This window comes from Saccopteryx bilineata, chromosome 6 (genome assembly GCF_036850765.1).
Source record: "Saccopteryx bilineata isolate mSacBil1 chromosome 6, mSacBil1_pri_phased_curated, whole genome shotgun sequence".
Taxonomy (NCBI): Eukaryota; Metazoa; Chordata; class Mammalia; order Chiroptera; family Emballonuridae; genus Saccopteryx; species Saccopteryx bilineata.
In genome coordinates, this window is record NC_089495.1 from 31,206,669 (window position 1) to 31,225,429 (window position 18,761).

At 33.7% G+C, this 18,761-nt stretch overlaps 1 protein-coding gene across 1 annotated transcript in view; it reads right to left on the reverse strand.

The window, feature by feature from the left end:
- Positions 1 to 18,761, reverse strand: part of ADAM2 (ADAM metallopeptidase domain 2) — an 86,737-nt gene that overhangs the window by 55,756 nt on the left and 12,220 nt on the right. The window contains exons 5-9 of the mRNA XM_066237506.1: positions 13,797 to 13,853; positions 8,855 to 8,926; positions 8,269 to 8,435; positions 7,217 to 7,298; positions 777 to 913 (exon numbers count right to left, since the gene is read on the reverse strand). Of these exons, the coding sequence (XP_066093603.1) occupies positions 777 to 913; positions 7,217 to 7,298; positions 8,269 to 8,435; positions 8,855 to 8,926; positions 13,797 to 13,853 (515 nt within the window). The remainder of the gene's footprint in view (positions 1 to 776; positions 914 to 7,216; positions 7,299 to 8,268; positions 8,436 to 8,854; positions 8,927 to 13,796; positions 13,854 to 18,761) is intronic.

Sequence of the window (18,761 nt, forward strand, 5' to 3'; positions counted from 1 at the left end):
TTCCTCATAAATTAGAGACTGAGATAAAAATTTGAATGCAAGTACTTTTAGGAAATAATTGTGGGAGCAAGAGTGAGGGAATGAAGAGAGTGAGATGGTACTAAGTTTGTTTCTACAGACAATTGACCTTGATTTTTCTAATACACCTAAGAATCAGAAAACATCTCCAAAAATTGTCCATCAGAAAGATAAGAGGCTGGCTCCAGTCAACTGATTAGATGATAAATTTCCTAACCCTTGACTATTTGATCCCAATTTTATAAAACCTCATAGCACACACTAAGAATAATGATGATGATAATAGAAAATTCACTGGATTTTAAGGCATGATAAGGATATTACAATAAACCTTCTCTAATGACAAAGGAAAAACTGAATCACAGCATCTACAAAATTAATAGATGCCAAGACCTCAGGTGAACCAGGGTAGAATGAAGGAGATTCATGCAGACAAAACCATACTAGTAAATCATTCTTGCATAGTGATCACAAATCAGTGTTTGTTTACCTATTTAAGCCTTAAATTATAAAATCATGCAGTAAATATAGTAATAAATGTAGGGATAGATCACATATGACCAAGCAAGTATGACATTAAATTAAGAAGTATTGAGATAGATATTTGGGACTAGTATTATGTGTTTTGACCTGAAGATCACTGGTCACAGTTTATGCTCAAACATTTTAAATTATTTTAACAGGGTAGACTTTAAATATACTAAAATTATTTTCATACACACCATATGTATAAAGCATATAAAAATAAGGCATCTTACATTGCTTCTGGGTTCATTACGCAGACAGCTCCTGAGCACTGGCATTTGCTAATGTCATCGTAATCTATTTCCATACTAAGGCTGAGTAATTGAGCTATGATAACTGCAAGCGATTCCAGACTTATGGTTTTGAGGTGCTGGGGAAGAAAAAACATACATGTGCATAGTCACATTTTAGATGATAATTCATTTATTGGGAGAATAATGTAGTCATTAAAAATAGTCACATGATGAAAAGGTAAGTTGTTTCTAATCTATTAACCATAGAAATGTCATTCATGTTGGCCTAATTTGTTACAGGTACTATTATCAATATAAGATAAATATGGATAGTGAAATCTAAAATTTCATCAAAATATAAATGTATGGTTCATTTGGTGGCATCAGAACATGATAGAAATTGCCCCAATAACATAGTTATATATAACAATAATTAAAGTCATATTTGCACTAACAAAAAATTTTTTAAAGATATATACATAAACACATACAGCATCAAATTTATAATAATGCTTATTTATAATTTGATAATTTAGAGATATATTTTATATAAATGTTCACATATTTTAAAAAATCATAAATTAACCCATTAAATTAATTTATATTATGATTATAATGACTGGTAGAAAATGCCAACTTTCCACAGTTGTTTAAACATTATTTTCAAAATTAAAATGCCTTTATCATTTTCTTTTTTAAATGAATGTGCTTATTATCATATAATATGTTTGTACCATACCAAAACATATGAAGATTAAGAGAAATCCACAAATCACACTAGTTCTTTAAAACAGTGGTCCCCAACCTTTTTTGGGCCACGGACCAGTTTAATGTCAGAAAATATTTTCACGGACCGGCCTTTAGGGTGGGACGGATAAATGCACAAAATAAAATTATGCGACCGGCGTAAAAACTGTGGTATTTTTAAATATAATTGTTGAATTTATGAGACAAGCATCAAGAGTGAGTCTTAGACAGATGTAACAGAGGGAATCTGGTCATTTTTTAAAATAAAACATTGTTCAGACTTAAATATAAATAAAATGGAAATAATGTAAGTTATTTATTCTTTCTCTGCGGACCGGTACCAAATGGCCCATGGACCAGTATTGGTCCTTGGCCTGGGGGTTGGGGACCACTGCTTTAAAATATATCTTTATTTTTGCATTTGTTCAACATTCATTTCTTTTTTAATTTATTTTCAATTACAGTTGACATATATTATTATATTAGTTTCAGGTTCATACCCCAGTAATTAGACGGTACATTACTTATTAAGAGATCACCCTGATAAATCTCATACCCTTCTGACATCATGCATAGTTATTACAATATTACTATGTTCCCTATGCTGACTATATCCCCATGACTATTCTGTAACTACCAATTTGTTCTTCTTTTATTTTTTTATTGATTTTAATTTATTGTGTTACCACCTCACACCTGTCAGGATGGTGTTCATTAATAATAACACTTTTATAAATGTACTTCAGGATAAGTTTCAAAGAATACATTTTGCATTTTCTATTTGCTTCTTTTCATCAACTACCCATCATTTTCCACCCTGCTTTCTAGCCCAGGATGACATCAATAGATTATGTCAAAAGGTAGATTATGTCAAAAGGTTCCTTTGCCCTCTGCTTTACTTTGGTCTAATGGGTAGGAGAGGGTGAGAAAAGATCAAGGTATTTATTATTTTCATTGTCAAGGCACCTCTGACTGTCTGAATTCTTGAGTAGAAGTCTCTGTACTCTGTGTGTGACCCTAATACACTGACTCTGTCTTTTCCTTCAAGCCTGGGTGACCAATTAAATATTTTTATTACTAGTCTTGAGACAGTACAAAGTCCTTATGTCTTGCATACACATTGAAAACTGGTTACTTTCTTTTCCTTTTTTAATTGTTTACTAATTTTAAATTATTGTGTTAACATGGATTCAAGTGTCTCACTCAATATAACTCCCTCACCCCTGTTTCTTGTCCCCCATTACCTCTCCTTTGCATCCCTCCCCCTAACTCTCTCCCTCCTTCCCTTTGGGATTTGCTGTCCTGTTATCTGTATCTATGTATTATGTATATATAATTTCATTAATCCCTTCACCTTCTCTGATCTCATCCCCTCATCCTTCTTCCCTCTGACTGCTGTCCCTCTGCTCCCTGTGACCCTGCCTCTGCTTCTATTCCATTCTTCAGTTCACTTTGTTCATTAGATTCTACATATAAGTGAGATCATTAGATATTTGTCTTTCTCTGCCTGGCTTATTTCACTTAGCATAATAATCTACAAGTCCATCCATGCCAATGCAAAAGATAAGATTTCCTTCTTTTGTGTATATGTACCAAGCTTTTTTATCCACTTTCCACTGACAGATGCTTGGACTGTTCCCAGATCTTGGCTATTGTAAAAAAAAATGCTGCAATAAACATGGGGGTGCATTTCTTCTCTTGAATCAGTGATTTGGTATTCTTAGGATATATTCCTAAAAATGTGATAGCTGGGTTAAAGGGCAGCTCTATTTTTAATTTTTTTGAGGAAACTCCATACCATTTTCCACAATGGCTGCACAAGATCAACTGGTTTATCAGTTGAATGTACCATCCATTTTCAGAGAGCAGTAGAGAGAAAAAGGAAGAAGTGATGGAGGTGTGGGGTAGGGGGAAGAGAAGAAAAGGGGAGGGAGAACACGGGGGACAGTAGAAAGGGTAGGAAAGGAAGAAGAGTAATGTTTGATTCTGTGGAAAAGAAAATAGAGGATTCTGCTAAATTTCAATAATGTAAATAATAAAATATTATAAATAGTAATATAATAAATAATAGGATATTATATTATTAGTGTAGTTATTTTAGTTTTTGTTATTCATTTTTAGGTTGTAGAAAAGGCCTAGCATCCAATCAATATGGCCTTATAATTGTTTTCTCTGTTGCTCCTGTTTCCTATAATCTTTTATAGTTCAATAAGATGGAAATAACAACATCTAAAATGTTTCACTCTAGTCATTTGTATAAAAGCTGTCCCCAGCACTCCCATGTTCAATTTCCCCTTTATTTTCTATCTTTTCACTAATGCATCTTTTCTGGTCTTTCCTTTTATAGTGTACTAGGGTAAAGATATGGTTTGTACTGGAGAAGACATTCCTTTGCATTTTCTTTATGGCAATAGTATCAATAGTTTGGACTTTTATTAGTCAGCTAAGCCTATCATTACAAAATACCATGGACTGGGCTAGCTTAAATAACTGAACTTTATGCTCTCACAGTCTGGAGATTAGAAGTCCAAGATCAAGTTGCCAAAAGGGTTGCTTTCCAGTGAGGTCACTCTTCCTAACTTATAGAGGGCTGCCTGTTCACAGTGTCCTCATGTGGCCTTTTTTTGTGTATTCACAGGGATAGAGGTCTCTTGTCTTTTCTTCTATTTATAAGAACAGCAGTCCTACTGCATTAGAGACCCATTGTTAAAACCTCCTTTGATCTTAATTTCCTTTGTAAAGGTCCAATGTCCAATATGTAGTTACACTGGAGGTTAAGGCTTCAGCAAATGAATTTTAGTAGCACACAATTTAGTTCATAACAGACTAAATAAAAATAACCTCAAAGACGTATAAACTGGAGTATTAGAATTTTCTATAGGATACTGTTATGATTACTTCTGTTTTGAAAATAATGGAAAAACTGAAATTACATCTAGCATTGAAATATATAAATATTTTATATAAAAGTTTACAACTTAGCAGACAGATTTCTTTTGGTGAAAATACCTGCTTAGAATAACAATTGTCAAATAACAATAACAGCAGTTGACATTTACTAAGACTCTGTATGTGCCAATCACTAGAGTGAGAAATATACAGTCAAGTAAGTATTGATGGATACTTCTTTTGTTTTACAACATGTGATTACTTTTCATAAATATGTCTGCCATGATTGCTTTGTAAAAACTTCCAGTCACTAACATTAGAAATCAAGATTTTATATATGCCTTTTAGATCAAGATTGTTATCTGTTCAAACTTTCTAAAGTTTTGGTCTGATAAATTAATTAGCCAAGTACGATTATTCCTGCTAGTAGCTCTTTCAGAGTTTGCTTTTTGTATCTTAGTTAGGTATATATGAGTTCATAAAATATAGGTATATATGATATATATATATATGAGTTCATATATATGCTTGTATTGTAAAATTTTGTTCCATTCTAAATAATCACTTAAAATTCATATCTAGTTTATGTGAGGAACATTTTGTAGCTTTATACTATTGATGTATCAAATTTCCTTTGATGATATATTCAGTTCTTTTTCTTACTCTTTAGGGTTAAATTTTTTGTGGCATTTTATATGAGTTTAAAATTTAAAGAGAAAGTAATTAGATAATTTTTATTTTTAATAGCTGAAATTAAAGTATTTTTATTTTATTATCACCTTCTGAAATTATTAATAACATTTTATTTGTGTGATGTTTTTATGACTTTTAAATAATTTTGTTTTATATGGCATGCACAAATCTTAAGAGCTTTGATGTCATTTTATATACATATATATGTATGAACAAATAGGATATTTACATAGATACACATTCATATACACTATTTATAATATTATATATGCATACATACATATATACACATATTTGTGAAGTATGTGACACATATCTACATAATTACTAAACTGTACAAGGTATAGGTTATTTTTATCCTCCAGAAAGTTCTCTCCAGCAAGTTTTCTGGCATTACTGCTCCACAATTTGTAACTTCTATTCTGACTTTTATCAAGATGGTGTATCTTCACTTACACATAAAAATGGCATAAAGAAGTAAACTTTTTTTTTTCTGGCTTATTTTGGTCAAGGGAGTTTTTGAGATCCATCAATGTTGAATGTATAACAGGAAGCTTTTGTTGTTGTTGTTGTTACTTATATTATGTGAATATACCACACATGTCACACATGTTTATCCATTTCATGAGTAGAAGAACTCAGTACTGCTAACATGTCTATGTTGTTTAAATTGGCCTAAAAATTAAATTCAAAATTAATCAAAATCCAAGCAGTTTTTGTTGAAATTAAAAGTTGATTTTAAAATGGAAATTCAGAGACTCCAAACTACCTAAATTAGTCAAAAGAAGTAATAGTAGTGTTTACACTATCATTTTTGATAATTTACTCTGAAACTATAGTTATTAAGACAACGTGTTGTTGGTGGAATGACAGAAAATAAATACCAATGATGATAAAAAGAAAAGACTAGAAATATGATGCTCTGATTTAATGACAGATGTGCCACAAGGGGATTAGGTAGAGAGGAAGGTTGAGGTTTATATCAGAAGCCTGAGCATCAACTGTTTGCTTCAACAACTCACACAGTGAATATCAGCTATTACTGATTTTCCAACAACAGGTCAGGCAATAGTTATCCCAATGAAATATGCAGAATAGAATAATACAGAGCCTTTCTCTAATCACTCTTCTCCATATAGAGACCACTCCCCACCACCCATGAGCTACACACTTTCCTGTAAATAATGACATCTCCTTCTACTTGGTATCTAACCTGCCTTTAGAGAGAATGATTTCTGCTCTACTTTTTGTTGATTGATGAAACTCCTATGTCACATGAGAGTGATATAATATTTCAATATTACATGTGCCTGGGTAAATCAGCTAAATTCTAGCTTTGGAGACTGGTTAGTGGTTTGCTCATAAATGTAAGTCACATTTTCCAAACTATGATATATAAATTTGAAAGTTGATATTTGTGTCTTCATTTGACTGATTTATATTTTTATATCTTCACTTAGCTTCACTTGTTCACTAAGAGTGCATTGCTCCCACAAACCATAACAGATATTGTATATACACAAACACACACAAATAAAAAGGCAAGTCTTACATGTCAGAATAACCATAGCATTACAAAAGAGGTGCAAAACCATATACCAATTATAAACACACCAAGATTTTCTATTAAGGTAAATAATGTCAATTAGGGTATTTGATTCTGTTATTCTTCACCTGTCCCCTACAAAGCATTTTAAAGCATTTGATAAATAGCTTCAAAAGTTTTATTTTAATCTGGGTCATAATTATGTTAGCTACATAATTAAGAAAATGTTCAAAATCTAAAGTTGAAATTAAAATCAAGTAATAATTAAATACTGAGTACAAGAAAATATATCAGCATTTTATAAGACTAAAATAAATCACTATATTAACATTCTAAAAAGAATATTTTGAACTCATGAGAGGAAAATGGTAAAAATTTATGTGTATTAAATTCAATAAAGAGTTGCCCTAGTTTAAACATTTCTCTCAGCAGCAGGAACAAAGATCAGTAGATTTGTTATGCAAATATTAATATACTTAGAAATAAAAAAGGAAGTAAATATTTAACTACATATGATCTAAACAACATTCTATTTATATATCTTAGCCAAGCAAATTATACCAACCATAGCAATACCTCCTCCATATTCTCTATCGCATATCTTCCCTTGAAAAGTTGCACCAACATATTTTGATCTTTCTCTGTAACTTGTTAAAAAAATAACATTATACAATTTTTAAAACTAAAAACAATTAACATTTTGAATATTAATTTGAATATACCTGATATATTTTTGCATATTTACATAATATATTCATAGATATATCCACCGAACATTAAAGTAACAAAGCATAAAATTACTAAATGTTTTTGTTTCTTTTGAAAATAAAATAGATCTTAAAACAAATATTACAAAGTGTATTCTCATACAGAATTCTTTTTAAAAAGAATGGAGTTTTTTATGTAGCATTCATTAAAATTTAAAATATTTCTGAAAGATCAAAATAGAAAATTAAGTAAAATTTCTTAAAATTAAAAATATAAGGCAACACACTGATAAATAGGCAGAGTCATCTTATGAACTGAAGTTTCTCCTTAATGACAGAGTCATGCAAAGGTATGGCTTATTTTAGGGGCAGAAAATAACATAAAAGTTTATTTTTTAAATTATGAATATAGAAATATATATATATGTTCTGAACATTGATTAAAGAAAAACAAGAAACTTATTAAATAAAAAGGGTATCATAAATTTGTAAAAAGGTAGCACAATGTGAATGCATTATGTTAAAGATGTTTAAATATATAATAGTGCTTACATTTCCTTGTTATTTTTTTATGGAAATGAAGCATAAAGTGAAGACAAATTACTATATTTATAGAATTCAGGCACATTTCTTCAGATATACATTATTAATATTTTATGAATAGTTAGAGACATTATACTATAGGGTAATAAAGCATAAGGTAACATAATTGAAGGAGTGAATTTTACATATACAAATAGATGATATTGATAATTCTATAAAACTCATGCTGTGAAAAATAATATTCACAAGATGTAAAAAAAATAGCATGTAATGTTTTTCTCTAAAAATCCTGTCAACTATCAGAAATTAGATCATATATGAATATGGATTCTTTGTATAAGATTTAATAATGCCAAAATATGCTTACACAAGTAAAAATGCTACATCATGTGGACGTAAAACAAGATAAGATCTTTTCCATTTTAGAAATTTGTGTAATAATTCATTAGCATCTCCAGTAATTGGAATCTTGTTTTCATCAATCCAAAGCTCCAATGAAGATAGAATTATTGTAATATTAAGTGAAGTAAAAATCTGAAATAGAACACATAAAGAAAATATATTCAAATATTATGGTCTAAGTAAATTTAGAAACTAAGTGTAAAAATAAACACTAGATGCATGAAAAGTATTGAAAATTTAATTTTAAGTCTGTTTTAAATCTTATAACCTAAGTAATACATACTGCTAATGAAACAATAATATTGGAAAAGCTTGTACTCAAGAAGTCCCATGTCAAGTGCTTTACTTAATTTAATCCTTACAAAAACCTAATTAGGTATATGCAATTATTATTTCTATTAAACATCTAGAAAACTGAAACTTAAAATGATGATATAATTTTCCCTTTACACAAGATGTGGATTCAGACAGTCTCATAAAAGAAACTATGGGAATTTTTTAAGAGACAAAGCACATGCAAAATGCAAAAGTACTAAAAAACAAACACTTACAGCATTAGTGAATCCAATCAACTGCAAAATTTTTTGAGTAACAACAAATGTATCAGAACCCAAATGATCATACTGAAAAAGATAATCACACATTTTATTTTATTTTTTTATTTTTTTACAGAGACAGACAGAGAGAGTCAGAGAGAGGGATAGATAGAGACAGACAGGAACAGAAAGAGATAAGAAGCATCAATCATTAGATTTTTGTTGCAACACTTTATTCATTGATTGCTTTCTCATATGTGCCTTGACCGTGGGCCTTCAGCAGACCGAGTAACCCCTTGAGCGAGCCAGTGACCTTCAGTCCAAGCTGGTGAGTTTTTGCTCAAACCAGATGAGCTGGCGCTCAAGCTGGTGACCTCGGGGTATCAAACCTGGGTCCTCCACATCCCAGTCTGAAGCTTTATCTACTGCGCCACTGCCCAGTCTGGCACATTTTAAATCTCAATATATATTGTTTAGTTTTTAATGATTATTTGTTTACATTTTAATATAGTGAGTTAAAATGTTTAAACTACCAATTATTAGTTGTTAAATGTTAAAAATTATAGATATAATATTATATAGTTTCAGTGTAAAAAATGGGATATTTAAAAAAATACAAAAAGAAACCACTACAAACTTCCAAAAATAAAAGATGACTACTTCTAAACTCACTGGACAATACCAGCATTACTCTGATACCAAATCCAGAGAAGAACACATCAAAAAAATTACAGGCCAATATTTATGATTAAAATAGATGCAAAAATCCTCAAAAAAAATGCTGGTACACTAAAATCAACAGTACATTAAAGTGATTACACACCATGATTAGATGGGATTTATTCCATGGATAAAAAATGGTTTAATATTCACAAAACAGTTAATGTAATACACTACATAAGAAGGAGGAAAATCATATAATCATTTCAATTGGTACATAAAATATAATTTGACAAAATTCAACATCTTTACATAATAAAACCTCTCAATAATATATATGTGTAAGGAACATACTTTAACATGAGAAAGACCATATATGACAGGCCCACATTCAACATCATGATCAATGGAGAAAAGATGAAAATGTTTCCTATATAATTAGAAGCAATACAAAGATTCCCAGACTCACCACATTTACTTAGCAGAGAACTGAAAGTCTTAGTCAGAAAAATTAGGCAAGAAAGATAAATAAAATGCACACAATCTGGAAAACAAGTAAAATCGTCACTATTTGTAGATTCCATGGTATTATATATAGAAATCTCCAAAATGCTCACCAAAAAAGTGTTAAAACTAATAAGCAAAGACAGTAAAGTAGCAGGATAAAAAAATAAATATGCAAAATTTGTTTCATTTTTATATACTAATGGCAAACTATCTCAAAGAGAAATTAAAAAAACAATCCCATTTACAATGACATCAGAAAGAATAAAATACCTAAGATAAACTTAATCATACAAGCAAAAGATCTGTATACTTAAAACTATAAGATTGTGATGAAAAAATTGAAAAAAACAAGAATGAATGAAAATATATTTAATGCTCAAGAATGAATATTGTTAAAATGTTTACACTACACAGAGCAATCTACAGATTTGATGTTATCCCTACCAAAATTCCAAAGTCAAGTAGGAGTCAGAGAACCTTCAGACACATCATAGTTAACTCACTGGACATCAGTCAGAACAAAATAAATTTTTAAAGTGAGAATAGGAAAACAACATATCACATGCAGGGTAAACATAACAAGGTTAAGAGATGGCTTATCAAAATCAGTGGAGACTGGGTAGAGTTAGAAATTCTAAGTGCCTAAAGAAACTAGTCTCAATTAAGAATTCTATAACCAGCAAAAATATTCATTAAAAGTAAAGGTAATAGAAAGGCATTTACAAATTTAAAAAAGACAAAAAATTATTAATAACAGCTATATTACTAAGAATAATAAGAAATAATAATAAAGAATTTTTCAGGTTCAAACGGACTTAAAAGAGTAATTTATATGTACACAAAAACAGTAAAGAACATTGGTTATGGCAATTGCAAAGGTAAGTATAAAACATAGTATTTTTTCTCCTCTTAATATAAATACTTGCAAAAAATAATAATTTAAATTTTAACGTATACTGTGGAGGCTTCTGGCTCAGACAAGATGGTGTAGACTGCTCTCTCCCAGTTTCTCCAGCTGAGTAAGACTATAAAAAATTACAAACTCTGAAATAATATAACAAAAATATCATAATAGGTCTTTAAAAGGTGGAAATCAAAGGTTCATGTATAGGTATGCTAAGAATAAAAGAATAACATAACTGCCCAACAACTCCAAACACCCAATCTCATCCACTGGCAAAAAGTAGCCCAGGTAAGAATGGATTGAGAACCCTACTAACAATCTGGTGCCTAAAGTAGTATAGTGGAAGAGCCATATGCTCCTGCTGGCAGTATCATGTGGCTCTGATGACACAAAACAGCTCCACTCCCTAATGTCTGATGTCTCCTACCCCCACCTAGAAACAGTAGGCAGAATGACCCTGAGAATGAACTTCTATTCCCACAAACAGTACTGGGAAAATGAAAATAGAAATCCCAGCTGGCACTGGGTTGGCCAAGAGAATACCTCTACCTGCATAGACCCATCATCTACAATCCCCTCCTCAGAGGCAGCAGAAGGACAAGAAAACCTTCATTCAATTCCTGCAGGTAGCACAGGCAGGTAGCAACAGGGGATCAAGAGAAACACCAAGTGAATCAAGACCAAAATAGCATCACGAAGGTTCTGAAAACTTTAGTCACTGAGTACAGCTGCATAACTTGGTCAATACTGATATCTAATAAAATTAAAATATTAAATAGAATCCTGTATCTCATAACTTAATAGTCAATATGTCCAGAAAACAACCAAAAAACACTAGCTATACCAAGAGCCAGGAAAATCACAACTTGAGAAAAAGCAACCAATATATGTCAACACCAAGGTAGATAATCTGTTAGAATTACCTGACAAAGCTTTTACAGTAGGCTTCATGGCAATATGACAACAAGAAACTAAAAATATGCCTCAGGGGGCATGGCATTTTCAAAATGGAGGGCTAGAAAACTCCAAGTCCTTGTTCATCAATGGAAATGTCAAAAGACAATCAGAAATAGCTGAAATAAACTAATAAGAGTTCTGGAAACCAATTGAAAGACTACAGCAACCAAGCAGATGTCCAATCAAGAGAGAGTCAACTTGAAAATATTGGAAAATACTGTGGTGCTTTTACACTCCCTTGCCCTACACCTTCTCTTGCGTCACATGGTTTAACCTGGAGGAGACTGCAGCCCAGTTCCGTTTCCTCCGTCAAATCAAGGCCTGCAGAAAGACTTTATTTGAAATGTTCTAATCTAACCTGTCTAAATGCTGCCTGAAGGGCTGGTTTCTGTATCACCCAATTCAGATTTCAGGCAACAGAAAGGAATAGCCACTACTTGGTAAAGCTTGAGGGGGTGACAGACTGTCAGATGCTTGGGTAAGAGATCATAGGTGAAGATATACAACAGGCCCACTAAAACCTCAAGAAGCCAGGATAAGACTCTTTGGGAGATACTCAAAAGTAGCCCTGTATGTGGTGAAATTAAGAAAGCTTATTGGCCCTGGCCAGTGGCTCAGTGGATAGAGCATTGGCCTCGCATGTGGACACCTGGGTTCAATTCCTGGTCAGGGCACACAGGAGAAGGGACCATCTGCTTCTCTCCCCCTTGCTCTCCCTCTTCTTTCCCTCTTTGCTTCCAGGAGCCAGTGGCTTGATTAGTTTGAGAATCGCCCCAGGCACTGAGGATAGCTTGGGGTGGGTGTTGCTGGGTGAATCTCAATTAGGACGCATACAGGTGTCTGTCTCTCTATCTCGCCTTCTCTCTCTCACACACACAAAAAGAAAGCTTATCAAGACCTATACTCAGAAAAGATCTGAGAATATCCTAAATTTCCATCTCAGCTGACCTCTAAATTGAGAACAAGCCTAACTAATCACTGAAGGACTGCCCTGGTGCAGAGCCAATCTGCAAAAACTGCAAGAAGTGTTTATTTCAAATGCTGAATTTTCAACAAAAAACACAATGTTTCTTAGTCAGTTTGAGGTGCTATCACAAATATATCATAGACCAGTTGCTTAAACAACAAATATTTATCTCTAAGTTCTGGAAATTGTCTAAGCTAAAGACCGCAGCAGATCTGGTATCTGAGGAGAACCTTCTTCCTCGTTCAGAAATGGCCATCTTGCTATCTTCTTCTTGTGTCCTCACATGGCAGAAGAGTGAGGGAACTTTCTGGAGTCTCTTTTATAAAATCTTTAATTTTCTTGGTAAGGTCTCCACCTTAATGGCTTAACCTTCTCCCAAAGGCCCCATCCTCCAAATACCATCACATTATATTAGGTTTCTATATAATTTTCAGAGAAATGTGAATATTAAGTCTATACCATAAGATAAACAAACAAAAAATGTCCCAAAGGAACAAGATAAATTGACAGAAATAATCTTTGAGTAAATGCAGATGTACCAAAGTCTTTAAAATAACTGTCTAAAATATAATCAAAGAACTAAAAAAAACACAGACTGGAGAAAATCAAGAAAATTACATATAGACAAAATGAGAACATCAATAAAAATATAGGAATTATTACAAGAAACCAAATAAATTCTATAGCTATAAAATAGAATAATTGAACTGAAAACTCACTAGAAAGATTCAACAACAGATTTGAAGAGGTGAGACAAAGAATCAGCAAACTTGAAAAGAGTAAAATTGAAATTATTGAGTCTAAGGACCAGCCAAAAAAAGTAAAAGTGGGATTTGTGAAATAACTATTAAGCAAAAAAAGATATACATTATAGGAGATTCATAATCTTCCAGAAAAACAAGACATTATCAGAAGAAACTAATATAAATTGACATAAGGCAAATAAATCATAATATACTTACCAAATTTTTTTCAACTATAACATGCATTTCTATATACCGAGGCAACTCTGTAAATGGCTGAAAAAATTACATGAAAATTAAGAATTATATAAATATTTTAGTGTTTATCACTACTTCATGAATTCAAATGTGAAAAATTGAATTTTATATATATATATATAGAACCAGATAATATCAGTAAAACTAGGTATCAAAGATTCATTTTAGAATATTTTCTTTGTCACCTTTCTTGCAGCTGATCAACCATATAATTTACTCAGAAAATAACTTTCTTCTACCTTTCATTCTCCATATTCTCATTGGTTTTAAAATATTTACATTATTTGCTTTTCTGAAAGAAATAAAACCCTTTTCATTGACTCATTACAAAAGTTGTACATTTTTATTAGCTTAATGAGGCAATTATACATAATACTAAAAGTGTAAGGAATCACCTCTGTGTATAGAGTGATTATATTTCATCTGAACAATAAAGTTTTTCCTCAGAAAAAGATGAGCAACAAAGAATCAAAATGACTAACTTTCTTAAATTTGACCATAGTTATCTCAAAATGTAAATTCTGGATATGATGTCATCTAGTAGTTAAGTCAGGCAAAATTGTCAAGTCTGTTGAGATTTGAACTTTGGTTTGTCACTTATGTGACTTAAACTCTGCCAAAAAATGGGGATATAGAAGTAATTATTGTACCTATCAAGAAATGTTACTTATTTTCATGATTATTTTTACATGAAGATAGCTTAGGAGAAATGCACTAGTAAAAACTTGTAATACAAACATTGCAAACTCTTTAGGACTGTAGAAAACTCAAAATATCTTGTTACTAAAATAGCATACTGTCTACAAACACTGTACAAATATCTAGAAAGTTATGAAACTTTTATTATGTTTATTTCAGTGTATGCATTTTTTTCACATTAAAGTTTAAAACTATCCCACATTTTAGTCACACCATTAAGGAGCACTAAAGAGAGATCAAGAAATACGAGATTTAGTAGAGATTAGAAAAGTGATGCTTATAGTAACTTAAAGGAACAAGAAAAGTTGAGCCTGACCAGGTGGTGGCGCAGTGGATAGAGCATCAGACTGGGATGTGGAGGACCCAGGTTCAAAACCCAGAGGTTGCCAGCTTGAGTGTGGGCTCATCTGGTTTGAACAAGGCTCACCAGCTTGAGCCCAAGGTCGCTGTTCTGAGCAAGAGGTCAGTCTACTGGAGCCCCCTGGTCAAGGCACATATGAAAAAGCAATTAAGGAACAACTAAAGAACTGCAATGAAGAATTGATGCTTCTCATCTCTCTTCCTTTCTGTCTGTCCCTATCTCTCTCTCTCTCTCTCTCTCTCTCTCTCTCTCTGTCTCTGTCATAAAATAAGAGAAAAGTTGGGAAAGTTCAGTAATACAAATTTAAAGCTGACTGATCACTCATTTTTCTCCAATTGTCCCAAACCTTGGAGATTTCAGGTTTTTTTAAGATAAACAAGCAAAGGTGACGACACGGAAATGGCAACGTGAGCAGCGCGTCCGACAGCTCTCCCCTAAATCACAACAAATTTATCAACTAGAAACAGAAAAATTTATCCTCGGAGCATTCCGGAGTTCCACACAAACTGATAGCGAAAGGACTGTTATCACTTGAATCTGAGAGACGAGGGTGTGGAGGAATCTACCACAGGGACGTTCTTTCAAACCGCAAGGAAGTGCGCCTGTGGTGAGTCAGCCCATATACTTGGGAACCGCAAGCCGTCGCGAGCCGCCACCGCGAGCCGCAGTGAACCCCCGCGAGCGGCCGCACGCGCGCCCGGTCCGGTTGAGCACCGCTGACGTTCCCAGCGGCCCGCACACAGCGAGTGGGGGTCACCGGCCACCGGTGCCCGGAGCGCCCCATTCGCGCACGTGCCTTGGGCATTCCACGCGCCCAGGGTGCCCTGCTGGCCCGCATACCCAGGGGGCTCCATTATCCTGCGCCTGGTGCGGTCCAGCCGCCTGAAGCGGGGCGAGCGGGAGAGGCTTGGGAGATTCTCTCCGTGGGCGGGGCACCTCACCCAGCCATTCAAGCTAACAATCAAGCGTTGGGGGAGGGGCGCACGCAGGCAGCCTAAAATACCTTCGGAAGCACAGCTGCGACCCAATCACTGAAATTAGCTTAACCCATGAAATCTGCGCACCCTCGCTTCTAATTGATAAGATCTCTCTCAGTTCAGCGATCCAAGACAAGAGGCGTGATATTTTTTAGTGCCTCTCGCTAAAGGGGCGGGGGCAAATTCTGATTGATAGAGCCTCCATATTTAGGGATAAACACTAACAAGAAGGACTTGGCAGATAATAAGGTCTATACTACACTAGTCGTAAGCAGAGACTAGTGCCTCTTCTTCCCTGCAAAAACAGGCTACAAAGTGTGGAAAGCCTGGGTTGAGAGGTCCAACTAAATGATAGGCGCTGAACAGTCACCTTGACAACAATTGACTCCCACCCCCGCCTGATTACACTGGAGGCCCTGACTGTCAGAGCCTTTCCCAAAGCCTTGCACTGAGTGGGGATAGAGTGGGGATTTCCCAGCTCTTTGAGCCTCTTACTCCCCAGGCAGAAGGAGTTGCAGCCTTATAGCTGGATCACCAGGCTGCTAATTCAGAAAGGGGGGACTAGGAGAGAGAATCCAGGAAAGCAAACTCTCTCATCGTTGGACCCTGCAAAAGCCAACAAGCCTTTACTTCCAGCAAGACTAAAGGCAATTATATGACATTGCCATAGAATCCCATCAACTGCAAATCCCTACCTAAGAGTGACACAGGGGCAGAGCCTGGGGTACAGAGTCACCGACCAGGAAGAGGGAGAGAAAAGAAAAAGGAAGAAGTTAACCTCTCAAAATCAAGAAAAACCCACAGACTTTACAACTTGATCCACTAATTTTTTTTTTGTTGTTGTTGTTTGTTTCTTCTATCTTTTTGCCTTTATTTCCTCCACCTCGGTCCTTCTATTCTCTGCCCATCTTATGCTTCCCCTTTCTTGAACTACACTACCCATGAATGTTGCATTTTATTTTTCTTCTTCATCCTCACCCTCCTTTAAGGTTATACTCCAAAACACTTAACTCTCACTCTCTCCTCTTTTTTTTTTTTTTTGTCTTGCTTTATTTTGTTTTTTTTCTCTTCCTATTTTATTTCTTCCTTCGTTTTTCTCTTTTTCTTATTTTTTCCTTTCTATTCGTTTTTTCTTTTCTCATTTTACTTTCCTCCCATATAATCCTCAATCACGAACAAATTAGTTAATTTGGGACTCAAGGCTTTTTTTTGGCTTTATTTCTCTTTTTTGCTTTTGTTTTTATTTTTTTTCTTGTTTGTTTATTTTTGTGGCATTTTGGGTCCTCCCAACCCAAGGTCTCCATTGTACTTAGTCTTTGCTCCACTTAATACAACAGATTTTTACTTATTAATTTTATTTTTTCTTCTTTATTATTCTTTTTTGGTCCTTTTTTCTGGTTCCCTCTTATCCCTCTCATTATATCTCTTAGTTGACCATCACTTTCAAGCAAATCATCTTATGCTTGTCTAAGATTTTCTTCCTTTTTTTTTTTTTTTTTTTTTTGCATTTAGTAGGTCCCTACTCCCTTTTTTTTACCTCTTGAACTCTTCACCCCAAATCAGGCCCTCCATTATAGGCACGATACTTCCCTGAGGAGGGGAGAGAAGGGAAAGAGAAGAGAGAAAAAAAGGGGGAAATAATAAATTATTACTGTATTTTTGTGGGGTGTTTTACCATTTTTTTTTTTTTTTTTTACTTTTTACTCTTTATTAATTCTAATTAGTGCTATCAATAAGACCACCCTCAGATGCCGATAAGAAAGAGGAAATCGAATATTATGGATACAAAAGAAAGAGAGGTAACACAAATAGATGTGGAAAAATCTATGGAGAAAAGACTTAACATATTGGAAGCCTTGGAGCTAAATGACAGAGAATTTAAAATAGAAATCTTAAAAATACTCAGAGATATACAAGAAAACACAGAAAGGCAATATAGGGAGATCAGAAAACAACTCAATGAACACAAAGAATATATTACCAAGGAAATTGAAACTATAAAAACAAATCAAACAGAATTGAAAAACTCAATTCACGAGCTGAAAAACGAGGTAACAAGCTTAGCTAACAGAACAGCCCAGATTGAGGATAGGATTAGTGAAATAGAAGACAAACAACTTGAGGCACAACAGAGAGAAGAAGAAAGAGACTCAAAAATAATAAAAAACGAGAAAGCCCTACAGGAATTGTCTGACTCCATCAGAAAGAATAACATAAGAATAATAGGTATTTCAGAGGGAGAAGAGAAAGAAAATGGAATGGAGAATATACTCAAACAAATAATAGACGAGAACTTCCCAAGCCTGTGGAAGGAACTAAAGCCTCAAATTCAAGAAGCAAACAGAACACCAAGTTTTCTTAACCCCAACAAACCCACTCCAAGGCACATCATAATAAAGATGACACAAACCAATGACAAAGAAAAAATTCTCAAGGCAGCCAGGGAAAAGAAGAGTACAACATATAAAGGAAGGCCTATTAGATTATCATCAGATTTCTCAGCAGAAACTCTACAAGCTAGAAGAGAGTTGACCCCAATATTTAAAGCCCTGAAAGAGAGGAACTTTCAGCCAAGAATACTATACCCATCAAAGCTATCCTTCAAGTATGAAGGAGATATAAAAACATTCACAAATACAGAAAAGATGAGAGAATTTATCAACAGAAAGCCCCCACTCCAGGAAATACTAAAGGGGGTTTTCCAAACAGATTCAAAGAACAAAAGAAAACAACACCACAAGTAACAGCTCCACCAAGAACACAATAAAACCAAACTTAAACTGTGACAACAAAGGAAAAAAAGGGGGGAGAGGATGGAGATTAACAGTAGCAAAGGATGATGAAGTGCAGAAATACTTATAAGATAGGGTACTACAATGAATATGGTAG